Source organism: Oryzias latipes, chromosome 16 (genome assembly GCF_002234675.1).
Source record: "Oryzias latipes chromosome 16, ASM223467v1".
Lineage (NCBI taxonomy): Eukaryota > Metazoa > Chordata > Actinopteri > Beloniformes > Adrianichthyidae > Oryzias > Oryzias latipes.
In genome coordinates, this window is record NC_019874.2 from 22374087 (window position 1) to 22386735 (window position 12649).

Genomic DNA, 12649 nt, shown 5'->3' on the forward strand with positions numbered 1-12649 from the left:
ACATCCCTTCTTTTCTTTACTCTTCTTCTTTTTCGTCTGGTCCAACAAAAAATGTCATATAAAACGTAAACATAAATCAATATAAATAAAGTTTAGCTTAAATTACAAAAGGGGTTTATACAAATATACACCTTGAGTGTCAGAAGATTCATAACCACATGTTGTTACAGTAAAATATGTTCAACACAAGAGGCCCCTCAGCTCTTATTTGTTTGCTCAGCTGTTGGACAGGCGAAGTTAAAAAAAATAGAGTTGGTGATGGTCCATGAATGTGTCACAAAGGGCATGGACACAGATGGATTGGGTTTGCCAATGGAGACAACCACTACAGCTACACACCTCGTGTGCCATTGAAGAAGAGTGTCTGCCGACGGGGATTCTGGATCACCACAATGGAGCCATCGTAGTTTTGCAGGTGGCAGGAGATGTGTGCCGTGCCTCCTTCCAGGACTGTCACACTCTCTGCTTGCACCGCCTGACAACGGGCTGAAAGAGAAAAAAGGTGGCAGATGATTCAGTTATTCACAGGTTGGATGATAAAAATTAGGGCTAGAAGAGGACAGGTAAGAGACAGACATAAAGAAATAGATGAAGTGTCAGTTCCCTTAAGATACAATCATTCAAAATAAGCTACTTAACACATTCTTCATTTGCTTGCCATTCATCACATGGATGCAACAAAGGAATAAATGAAGAGGGGAAGGAAAAAAGATAAGGGGAGACAAAGCGATAGAGATAAAAAGACTGAAAGCCCAAGAAATGACACTGAAGGACTCAACAAGTGAGAGAAGGTCCTTGTGAGTGATGCTTTCTTATAATTATAACAGGGATGATTATAATTACTGCCATTCATCTCTAACAGTACAGAAACCCTGCCATTCTAAAAGGCATGTTGCCTCTGGCGAGTCTAACAGAATGCATAGGCACATGTTTGAATACATAATGCCTAATTAAATCTCTATGAAGCTTCAAAGCAGCTTGGAGCCACACAGTCTCACACGCATCCAATCACGGGCACAACTGAAGATGATCACTGCCCTGCAGCTCTGATGCTACCTGCTTCTGTTCTTTGCACTTGCATAGTATGCTTTTGCAAAGTGCAGCGCTCTCAGACCTCATGAAGACCTTGAATGTACATTACACATTACCAATGCCATTCATCATCCAAGCTAAAACAGCTGACTACACTCCAAACTGGATTTCAGCTGCAGTAACCTTTTCCAGAAGTCAAAGTCCGTTTGGTTTCCTTAAGCCTCAAACTGTATCTAAAAGTTAGGAAAAAATATTTTCTACCTTAAAGTAGGCACTGTTGTCCAGAAAATTTGGGGTGGGGTTCAGCTGAACGTTTGCCAAGAATCTACAGCATATTGCGTCCACCTTTCTGTCATCTGAAGATTAATTTTCCTATGAAATCTGTTTAGTTGAAATAGCCCCAGAAGAATTTTTCCTACCATTTATAAACACAACATTTGTCATTCATGCAATTACATTCAGATAAAAGGGGTGCAGCCCGGTGAGCTCTAGAGGGAATAAGGGGAGGAAGTGATCATTAAAAAAAAGTAAAATAAAGCATACATCTCTCTATTTTTAAACTAATGTTTTAAAACAAAAATTAAAGCACAAACAATGAAATAAATGGGTCAAATTAAAAGGGTAGGTCTTGATTTGGTCTTTTTCAGATGTGTAAAAACAAAAAGAGTGGGCTGATTAGAACAAGGATTTGTGAGAAATAAAGTATTCTCAAATTATTTCAACTGGAGTTCACAAACAACAATTATCTTTATTCTTTTAGAAGTGTTTAATGTGCATGGAACTTTATTAAAAATTCCTGAAGCTCTTTTTTTTTTGGATGGGTCTATTTACTATTTTTTTTTATTTTAACTTGTCCTGTCCAACAGCTGGGCAAGCAGATGAGAGCTAAAGGCCTCTTGTGTTGGACATATTTTACTTTAACAACAGGGGTTATGAATCTTCTGACAAACCAGAGGTATGTCTGAATAAACACCTTTTGTAATCTAGGCCAAACTTTATTCATTTTAAAACCATGAAGCAGCATAAATGGCGTTTACTTATATAGCGCTTTTCTACCTACAAGACCCAAAGCGCTTTAGTCACAGACCCATTCACCCATGCACACAAGCCTTCACACACTGGTGGCGGCTCCGCTGCCGAACACAGGCGCCAGCCTCCCACAAGAGGCAAGGTGGGGTTCAGTGTCTTGCCCAAGGACACATCGACTCATGGGTGTGCAAGGCTGGAATTGAACCTGCAATATTACGATCATATCACGCCCCTCCGCTGCACCATGGCCGCAACAAGTTGCTGGATGGTTATAATCATTACAGTGAGATTCAGATGTAATACAAGTCTATAAGGGCGAGTCCTGTCCACACACGCTCAACTGTTATAAACATACCTGTAGGCTTCAAAATATTCATATGTCAACATGTACACAATACAAATAATGTTTACACACGCATACCTATGCCATCGAACCAACTAAACCAACTGGGGGGACAGAGAGTGCAAGCTCCAGCCCAGCCAGGAAAGCAACCCCCCCCCCCCCCCCCCCCCCCCCCACGCCGGGAGGACCCAACGCGGGGCCTCGCCCCAGAAGAATGCGCACAGCCCCAGACGAGCAGGGGTCTGTACAACCATCGTAAGAGTTTGGATCATATTGGCGGCAGTAAGTCGAACCCCTTCATAATTTTTTATGGACAGAAATTTTGGGCACAGCCATGGGCCTGAAGGAGTTCACTCTGAAAACAGCAGGATTTCCTTCCTGTTTTTTGTAGATGATTTTGCTCGGCTGGCTGGAATGAGAACTTGTACCTCCGAGTCAGAGGCCATGCTTCTCAACCAGAAAAAGGCAGTTCATCCTCTCCAGCATGGTGGCAAGCTTTTGCCACAAGTGGTAAAGTTTAAGGTTTTTTTTTCACAAATGAGGGCAGGATAGCGCATGAGATTGACAGGTTGATGGTTACAGCTGCTGCAGTACTGCAGTTTTTGACTCGGTCCGTTGTAGTAGCTGTGGTGAAGGGCGAAGCTTATACACTTTGGGTCATTACCAAAAAGATAGGATCCCAGGTACGAGCAGCTAAAATGAGTTTCCTCTGCAGGGTGGCTGGGCACTCCCTTAGAGATAGGGTGTGGAGCTCGGTCACATGTGAGGAGCTTGGAGCAGAGCTGCTTCTTCTCAAGACACACAATTGAGGTGGCTTGCTTTTGGAAATCTCCCTAGAGAGGTTTTAGGGACATGCCACACAGGGAGGAAACCCAGGGGTCTGCAGTGGAGGGTTATTGTTCACAGCTGTTGGGAGCAGCTAGTCCCCAATTGGAAGCTCCTGCGGAGGGGAAGGTCTGAGCATCTTTGCTTAAACTGCTGCCTTGCTCCAGATAAGTTTATGAAAATGGGTGGAGGGGGCTGAAAAATAGCAGGAGGCAAGTTTGATGTTTCCGAAAAGCTGATAATGAGTAAAAAAATTATATTTTGATTGTCGCAACCCCTGTGTTTTGTGGAGCAGGCTGTTGACACGACTGCTGACTCTCACCTTTCACTGTGCTCCATGGACATACAGCGTCGTTGTTTGAATGTAAATGAATTGGAAAGCAATTATTCACATGGTTGCAGCCAGGAGTGGAATGTGATTGCCTTCAAGAGAGGATCAGCTTTCTGGCTTTTCCAAACTAGTATTTACCAATTTGCATCACCATTTACATTCCCCTCCCTCCCTGGCAAAGTGTTGGCCACAGGGAGGATTTAGAGATAGAATAGCATCAATATTAAAGCATAGTGATGAAGCAGGCAACAAGAAGAGGCGATAAAAGCGATGGGACTATATATATTTCCCCGCTGAGTCTAATGGAGTCTGGGAGCTCTGTAAAACACCTTCAGAAGACTGGAAACGTGCGACAAACAGATGGTGGCTGCCATGGCAGAAGTTGCTGACATGACTGCTTTGGGGGAAAATAAATGTCTATATCTGCAACTGTGGAGGTGTCTGAAGGGTGTGTGTATTTCTGCACCATAGGTGGGCATATGCAGTGAATGCACAAATGCAGATGTTGGCATGTTGCAATTAAAAGGTTTTGACATCATCTGATCCTGCTAACTTTCAACCAAACCGTTTTCAGCCTGATTTTAATATCTTTTAATTAAATACTGCAAGCTCACACTTTCATCCTATCAAGAGAGCATAAAGACACAGGAAGGATATTGGAATATGGACAGAATGAAACCAAGAGGGAATAAAGACAAAAGAGGGTCTAATACTCAGAGGAACAGAAAAAAAAAACTTGACAATTACCACTAATTGAAGTCATTATTACTCCCATTCTCCACATCATTTATTGTGATTGGTATCAAGGGCCATCAGGGCCTGCCACCTCCACCCTACATATTTTTCTAATGGCTGTTATTACTCAACACATATAGCATGTGACTGGGCTATACCTTCCATGCATGGCTAATTTAATAGCACTGCTGTGCGTCTTCTGTGCAGTGTGGAAATAGACATCCAACAGGAAAGGAAGACTTTTAGTGGGGAGTGCAACTAAAATAAGAAAAAAAAAGTCAAAACTTTGAGGCTGAGGTGATGTCAGAAAAACTAATTAGCTCCAATTTCTCACGACAGCTGTCACCCCGAACTGTGACAGTCAAGCTCAAAGAAGAGTCAAATTAAAAGCAATAATAGCGGTTTCAGCTGGGACGGCTGTGATGAGATGTTTCCTGCTGAAAAACCCACCAGCTGCAGGTGCATGATGGGATCGGGGGAGGAGAAGGTAGAGGGGCTATATCCAGGAAATGATAGGAAGGAGCAAGGAAGTTTTGCTTTGGGCATAATAATGCAGCTGTTGGGGGGCTGGACAAAATATACGAGAGATGACGCATATTCCCGCACTTCTGTTCATAACCCAGCTGGGTACAGCACTTTAGTTTGACTGTAAGTTTTATAGGCGTCTATTGGCTTCAAGGCCATAAGCCTCAGCCTCCGATCACCAGCGTACAATCCACTCAGGAGATGAGAGGGAGGGGGAGTGAAGTCAACTTCTGTGACAGAGGTATTAATCTCACCCCCATTAAAACCTGTGCCCATAATAAAATACTCCACAAGCGTAGACTCATATTAAGAGAAACTGCCTCCAGCAATCAATATTATGGTAGTGCATTGATGGCTATGATCAACTGATAAATAAAACTACAGGGGGGGGAGAGAGAGAAAGCAAATGCGATGAGTACTCTGTTCAGCCAAGCGGGGGCAGTATTTTACAGTAATGATCCGATGCCTCCAAGCCTTTGAGATGCCTCCAGCCCCGGAAAAAGGGAGCCTTTATTTATTACTTCAACAGACTTGTGTGAGAGGTCATCATTTCACAATACATAAACAAATAAATAAATAATAGGTGCACAAATTCATAAGACAAGGCTGTTCAGGGGCCGATCCTAATGGTCCCGCATTGGGGGTGAGTTATAAGCAAAGGGAAGCAGGGGATAGACGGAAGAAATGGGGAGGGGTGTGTGAAGGGAGTTTAAAGAGAGGGATTTGGGAGGCAGCCATTTGGACGGCTGGCTTGCCTTTACTCACAGTAAATTCTAGAAAACTACCTCATTGGTGCAGGGTTAGGTGGAATTACCTCCTTGCCGGGCACTTACTGCTCTCTGTCCCCTTCTGTGAGTTTGTAGACAGGTGAAGGCAGAACAAAAAGGCAAGCAAGGCAAGGAATGAACTGTCTCCATTTGCTCCAAACAAGCTCCCTTGTATCCTTGAATGAGTGCAATCACTGTCACCCTATTCATTATCTGTCATTATCTTTCAGCTGGAAGTGAGCCAAGAGCTTGTGTTTTCTTTGCATGCTGGCCATGGATTTACAAGTGAATCAATGCAGGAGGACTGCAGTGGCCAACCCTGCATGTTGTTGCTGCTTTAATTAAAACAATAACAGCGGTTCAGAGTTACAAAACATTTGAGGTCGTCCGTTAATAACTTCTTCATCTCTTCCCATCTGGATGAAAGTTTTTTTTTCTTCTAGTGATCCCCTAAGGATGCAAAGTGAGCCTGCTTTCCATAGTATATATGCAAATTGAGCTCGCAGTGTTTATCCTTGCCTGTGTTTTCCTGTTTTTGTTCTCATCTGGACTTTAACATTTTCACCAATCTTGTCAGGACCAAAAGTCCTTGTAGGAATTAAAGGTCAAGTCTATTTTGATTTAACAGACCGGTAACTTCTCAGTCCTGGTTTGGCTTATTGCTGAACTGTGAGCGGACTTACATATGTTTATAAAGAGTTGATGGGGGAAAGTCAATTCCTGATTTGTGTAAGCTTCTTTCAAAGATGTTTGTGTATGTGTGTTTGTGGTGTACCGACTCTATCAAATAGCTGACTTTATGGTTTTTCTCTTCCCCAGCTTCCTCTAAAGACCTACAACTCTCTTCCAATCCATCTCCCCTCTATCCTTTTCCTGTCTAAAATTATCTCTCCATCTCTCTCAGGGAGCCGGAAGTCTGCCAATCAAAGAAAAATGCAGAGAGAAGATCTCCATCACTATAAATAATACATAATCCTTTACAAATCTTGCTGTCATCTCTGCAACTACCTTTGTTCTGTTGCCTTCTCCTGTCCTCCTTTTTTGGGTCCCCCACACTTAGGCCTATTCTTCTTTCTTTAGAATACCCCTCCATACCCCCATTAAGTCTCAAAACTCTCTTCTCTTCGCCTTTGGGTCTAATCTCATTCTCAGATCTGCCTCTTTCTCTTTTTATTTAAACCCACAATCTCTCCGTTCGTCTCCTCCCCACCTTCTGCCTGATCCAATCCATGATTTCTCCTGCCTTCATTGTCTCCTCTCCTTTCTTCCTGTCGTCTTCCTCCTAGTTTCCCCTTATCTTTTATTGCATCGTTCATTATGCATCTTCCTCATTTAAGCTGTCCCAAAGATCTCCTTTCCTCTCTTTGTCTACTAGGCCTTAAGAAAAAGGTTGCAACTCATCCTTCTTCCATGTTAGACCCCGTCTCTCATTCTTTCCTTCTTCTTGGTGTAATTTTTCCTGCCCTCGCAAATGTTTCCGTTCAGCCTGCAATATGCTTTCATTCCTTTTTTCAATCTTTCTCCTTCTTTCTCTTTTTGTGACTCAGTGGGAATCCTTTCCTGCCTCTCTGCTGGTTCTATCTGCACACTCTTGCTAAAGTGATTTGTTCTGCAGCTCAAGTTTGCAGCATAATCGGCCTGTTTTTTATAGTGAGCCGGAAGAGGGAAGAAGATGGAGGGGGAAAAAGCAGAAGAGTGAATAGGACAAGAGCACAAAACAAATGAGTGGATCAAGAAAGTGAATGTCAGTTTTTTTTCCTCCCACTTTCATCTTTCTTTGTACTTTGGTTTCCTCTAATTGCCTGCCATTTAGCTTAAACCTCTTCTCATTATGTACTCTCTCTTTTCCTTCCTCTTTTCTTGTTTCTATTTCTGCAACATAAACTTCAAACCGTTTCTCCATAATGCAATGGGACACTATTTGCTCTGCATTGGTAATGAATAAAAACATACAATTTAAACGTTTTACTTCTGAGGTCTCATTCAAAGCATTTACTTTTACCTATTTATACTTCAATTTTTGTTTTTAATATTTAGAGTTTAATCCTTCTGCCACATGGCCGTTTCTGTCGACACACATGCCCTCTTTTCATACCTTTTTTTCCACTCCCACCTCTACATTTTCTCATTTGACCTTTGAATCTTTATGTGTCCTCTGCGCTTGGAGCACTTCAATCCACTCCCCCCCCCCATGCTAAATCCACCACTTCCGTTTCCTGCTTGCAGTTTCTCGCCTTTCTCGTCCAGCCATTCCTCACTCTGTCCTTTTTTCTATGCTCTCCCCCATCCTCTAATACCCAAAGCTGGTTATAGCTCTGTCTACTGTGCAGCGTTTCATGGAGAGGGTCTTTCACGGCTTCAACAACCATGTGACAATACCCACCACACAGGCTCAGGCCGCGGCTTAATGGAAATTTACAGGGTTATTACACAGCTGTAACCACACTGGAGTTTTAGCCAAGCCAAGAAACTAGTCTTAAAACCCCTCCAACACCTACCCCCACTCTATTGCCTTCCTTTTAAACTATCCATGTGGCTCACATGACATATTTGATGGCAACTGATGTCTGTGTAGAAGAATTTTACAGCTTCTCTCTATCAAACATGAAGACGAAGTGACAAAAAAATCTCTGTTAATCCTGTAAAGACCACGACATGAATTAATTGACAGAAAATTAAATTTATTTTGGAGTTAAGATTATTTTTAGTCCTTTGACGAAAGCTGCAAAAAACTTGCAATATCCTTTTTTATATATGATATAGATGGTATCAAATGTGATACGTTGGGTGATTTGGTAAGTTTAAACTAACAACAATGTTAGTTTAAGATTCAAAAATATTGAAACGTGTGTTTCGGAAAACACAACTTCTTTACCCCTTTCTCAAAATTTGATACAAACATTTTTAATATGGTGTAACTGTACTATAAAAAATTAATTGTCAACAAATTTTGCATTATTTTAATCAGTCATTCAAAATTTGAATAACAATGTATGACATATGAGTTATGCTGTCCATATTTGTTTTGACAAGGTTTTGTAGACAAAAGTGTTCTTGAGATTTAATGGAAGCAGTCATTTTGAAATGACCAGGAAAAGCCCCATTACTGCCTAGAGTGGATTAATCATCCACTTCTGACCAGAAAACCAGGACAAGGTAATGTACAATGGTTTTTAAGGAAATTTGAGATCATGCCAATGATATGTATCAAATATGAAGTGAATATTTATATATGGTTAAATGCACGTGGGAGGTGTATCGACCAAAAATGTGTTGATTTTTAAAGGTAGTGTTTTGTTTAGTTGCTTTTTTTCATTTTGGGTCTTTTCTCAGAGCCACACAAATACATTTGAGGCCTTGTCTCTTGTTGTATCTTTGTACCACTCCCCTCCATCACTGTCTTCTTTTTCCATACACACACAGGCGGCACTGTTCTCCATCTCAGTCGCTTTTTTCTTTTTCTTTTTCTGCTACAGCTGCTCTCTCCCCCACAATACTATCTGGACAAATCCTTTCCTTGAGGTTCTCTGTTACTACATATTGGTCTCCTGCACTTCACTTTTCCACATAGCTCCCCTGCATTCAACAACCTCTCCACTTGGTTCACTATATCTCTCCCACTTGAGAGCCCAACTTTCTTTTATTAAGTTCTTCTGAGAATAGCTGAGAGCATGGTTTCAGCCACTCTTGTATCATTTGTTGGCCATTCCCTTAGAGTGCTTTGGTCCATCCATCCGTCCTCTTTCTCTTTTGGTCTTCCTTTGTCCTCTTGGGTAAATATTTCTCTCTTAAGCTTATGTACTTTATCTTAATTATCAATTTTGCCTTAATTATAAGCATTTTGAACAATTGAGCTGCAACTTCCATTACACAATCCCGTCATTAGCTTTCCCCCCTTGGTCATGGGAAACGTGCTCTATCTCATGCCTTATCCTCTTACACAGATACGTTTTATATTCACAACCTCTCTTTATAGAATAGAAACGTTACATCGGAGCATTTAGTGGTATATCTGCAGGGAGTTTAATTTAAATGAACAAGAGCTGGTGCTTACACTAAATTGCCACATCCTGACAATAATATGAAACAAGTCTCTCTTTGGTTCCTGTGATTTATTTGGTGTGCGAGTTTCCTTCTCACATCAGTATAATACATCAGCATGTATTTACAGATGTTAGTAAGAATATGCTATCAGGACTTACGAGTAATGCAGATCAGGGCCATGACCAAGCTGCACAAGGCCAGAGACGGGGAGAAGAGGAGGCAGCGGCAGAAAACGGTGCTTTGGACAGGCCTCATTGTGCTTCCAAATATTGCGTGCGTTTGTGTGAGCCAGACCAAGGATCAAAGGCTCCTCTGTGGCTGTGTCCCCACTTCTACAGACAAACTACTCAACAGGCAGAAGTTCCCAGCTGCAGTGCTGCGGACACGTGCAGACTCTTCAGCTTTACTCAGGCACGGTAAAATAGAAGTTATTGTTTGAGAGAAAGAACTATTTCTAAGAGGAACTATCTCAACAGAGGCAATGAAACCGCTTTCGCTGCAAAGCTACACAAGACTGACTTATGGCAATAGCTTTACCGCAACACATAAAGGTTTGGTCAGAGCTCTGGGTGATAACAGAGATAGAAACTATATTACAAGGCGCAAAGAGATGAGCTTAGAGTAGCAGTATCTCCAGCTTGTGTAGCTTTAAAGGAAGTGATAATACATATTGTTGTAAATCCATATAATGTGAAATTGTGATACTATAAACCATCCAGGAGCTTGATTCCATTTAATCAAAAAGAAAGTGATATGATAGACGTATATTTTTGAAATCAAAATGCTCAAAATCCGCATCAGACCTCCAGATATCCGGTATTTCTCAACAATGAGAACCTGCACAACTATCTGCAAGTAATGGAGTTGAGTTTTATTATCTTTGAAAACTATATGATGCAGTTTCAAACTCTGAATTATGCAAACTGAGCCTCAGGAGCTCCAACGATCAACCACAATTGTAACCACAGCAGTAAATAAGCTACTTGTCTCTGTCAGGTCAAACCACACAGCTCCAAGGAACAGCAAAGATCAATAAGTATGATTCAGTCACACATAGCCTGAAAATCTCCAAAGAACGTCTAATTCACCTGCTTGCATGTTAGCTGAAGGACTTTTCAACAAAAAGCTACCAACAGTGTTTTGCCCTAAATGATAGAGAAATGTGGGGCAACATTGTTGACTGTCGAACTTATTGTATCTAAACAAGACAATACTTTTGGCACTTTTCTCACCCAAAAATGAGAAGACCAAAGTTAATATACCTTAAAGCTTCAACCACACCGACCAGAACCATAGACAGCCTGTGACACTTTTGGGTCTGCAACTCATTTGGACATAGCTTTGCTTGAATAAAATCTATTGAGCTTGAGGGCTGTGCTGTAAAAAAAAAAAAAAAAAAAAGGTGAATTCGTCGCCCTTTGTTAAACAGCCAACTTGCAAAGGGCCATGAAAACTGCAGTGACACACTCCAGTTTCAGATATCTATTTTTCTACCAGAAGTGTTCACAATTATTTGCTTGAATGATAGAACTTTGTCAATAAGCTATCATCCGCAGCCCAGATGGACAGTGATTCCTCATGGTAATATAATTCTCTTCAGAATAACCACAGGTTATCAGACAGTATAACCGTGCAGAATCGACCGACTAACTCTTCCTTTCCAACATGCTTTGCTGGATACAGTCAGCACCAGGATGCCCTTTAGTTATACACCTCGTCAAACGCAGTGATCTGAAAACGGGCAACAATTTAGTCCAGAAGAAGTTCTGCTGATTGTCAAAAACAATAATACACAACAGATTTTGAATGTGTAGCCTGTGGTGCGTGGGTGTGTTTGAGTGAGTTTCTTTGTACGGTGGAAACTAAGTGTGACAAGCTCCTACACACAGCTAACTAAACACCATCTCAAAGAACACAGTACGTCACTGGTACATTACTAAACACTTTGAATCGGCACCTCTGCAACCACAAACAGCTCTAAAGGTGACTGCCCTGACACCTGCGGTAAAGCCTAAAGTGGATCATCACACATCGTCTCCACTGTGTTTACTTCATTGGTCAGCCAACTGATGCTGAGAAAATTGCTCTGCCGTGGTGATTCAGCCAAAGCACAGACTTTTCAGGTCGGAGACTTCGCTGTAGATGAACAGACAAGAAAAGCCAAATCCCTCAGTCAACAAATATTTCCAAGTGGTGTATAGCTTTTAAGTCCTAGCCCCTTCTCTGTGATGTCTTCTTTCACTCCATCATTGTGATCAGTCTTGTATTTCCAACAAGTTAGTCTCAATTTTGGCCTTCATTTTTCCTCTTGATCCACAAAAACTCTCTCATAGTTCCAATGCCCGAACACCAACAAACACTTCCATCTGTCCGTTTGCTGCCTCTTACTTGTTTATATACGGCAAGCCCCCTCCCCTATATTGGAACGTGTGTTGGTGTGGAATCCCTGCTTGCACATTTTGCATCCCATTTTGTGAAGGTTAGAGATTGAGTGTCTGTGGCTGGAAACAGTCACAATGGTTGCCTTTCAGGTCAAAAAACACTGGCAGAGTGTCTGTGCATGTGACTGTGCTTGACTGTCCAGTGTTGACTGAAGCAGTGTACATTTGGCTGAATGTTTGGCTCTTTCACTATCTCCTACACATTAATTTATCCGTGCAGACACACAAAGAAGCATCACAGTGCCTCTTCATGCTAAATGGACAGTTTTATGTCCGCTAGGATGCACATGTCTGCATGTTTTGTATTTCAAAGTGAATGTCAATAAGACAGAAATGAACATGTCTATGACTTTCATATGAGTTATGCTGGAATCTGGATTGTTCCGATGTGTCTGCTCTATGGTTTTATTGTAATGAAACAGAAATCATTGCTCAACCACTAGACAAACCTGTCAGCACATTCTACATCAACGAGTCGTGCATAATGTAGCTGCCTTGCTCAAGCTCATTTCCGTGTGTACTATCATTACTGCTATTGGCAATAAAACTGGCAATACAAAAAGCAGTAGCGGGAGCT

At 41.6% G+C, this 12649-nt stretch overlaps 1 protein-coding gene across 6 annotated transcripts in view; it reads right to left on the bottom strand.

The window, feature by feature from the left end:
• The window catches only part of cadm4 (cell adhesion molecule 4), a 190005-nt gene that overhangs the window by 35128 nt on the left and 142228 nt on the right, over window positions 1-12649 (bottom strand). The window contains exons 1-2 of one of the 6 annotated variants that reach the window (XM_011485611.3): window positions 9790-12000; window positions 340-486 (exon numbers count right to left, since the gene is read on the bottom strand). In XM_011485611.3, coding sequence (XP_011483913.1) covers window positions 340-486; window positions 9790-9886 — 244 coding nt within the window. In that variant the 5' untranslated portion in view covers window positions 9887-12000. Of the gene's footprint in view, window positions 1-339; window positions 487-9789; window positions 12001-12649 lie in introns of those variants that run through there. The other 5 variants (XM_011485608.3, XM_011485613.3, XM_020710289.2 and 2 more) reach the window with 5 other exon arrangements.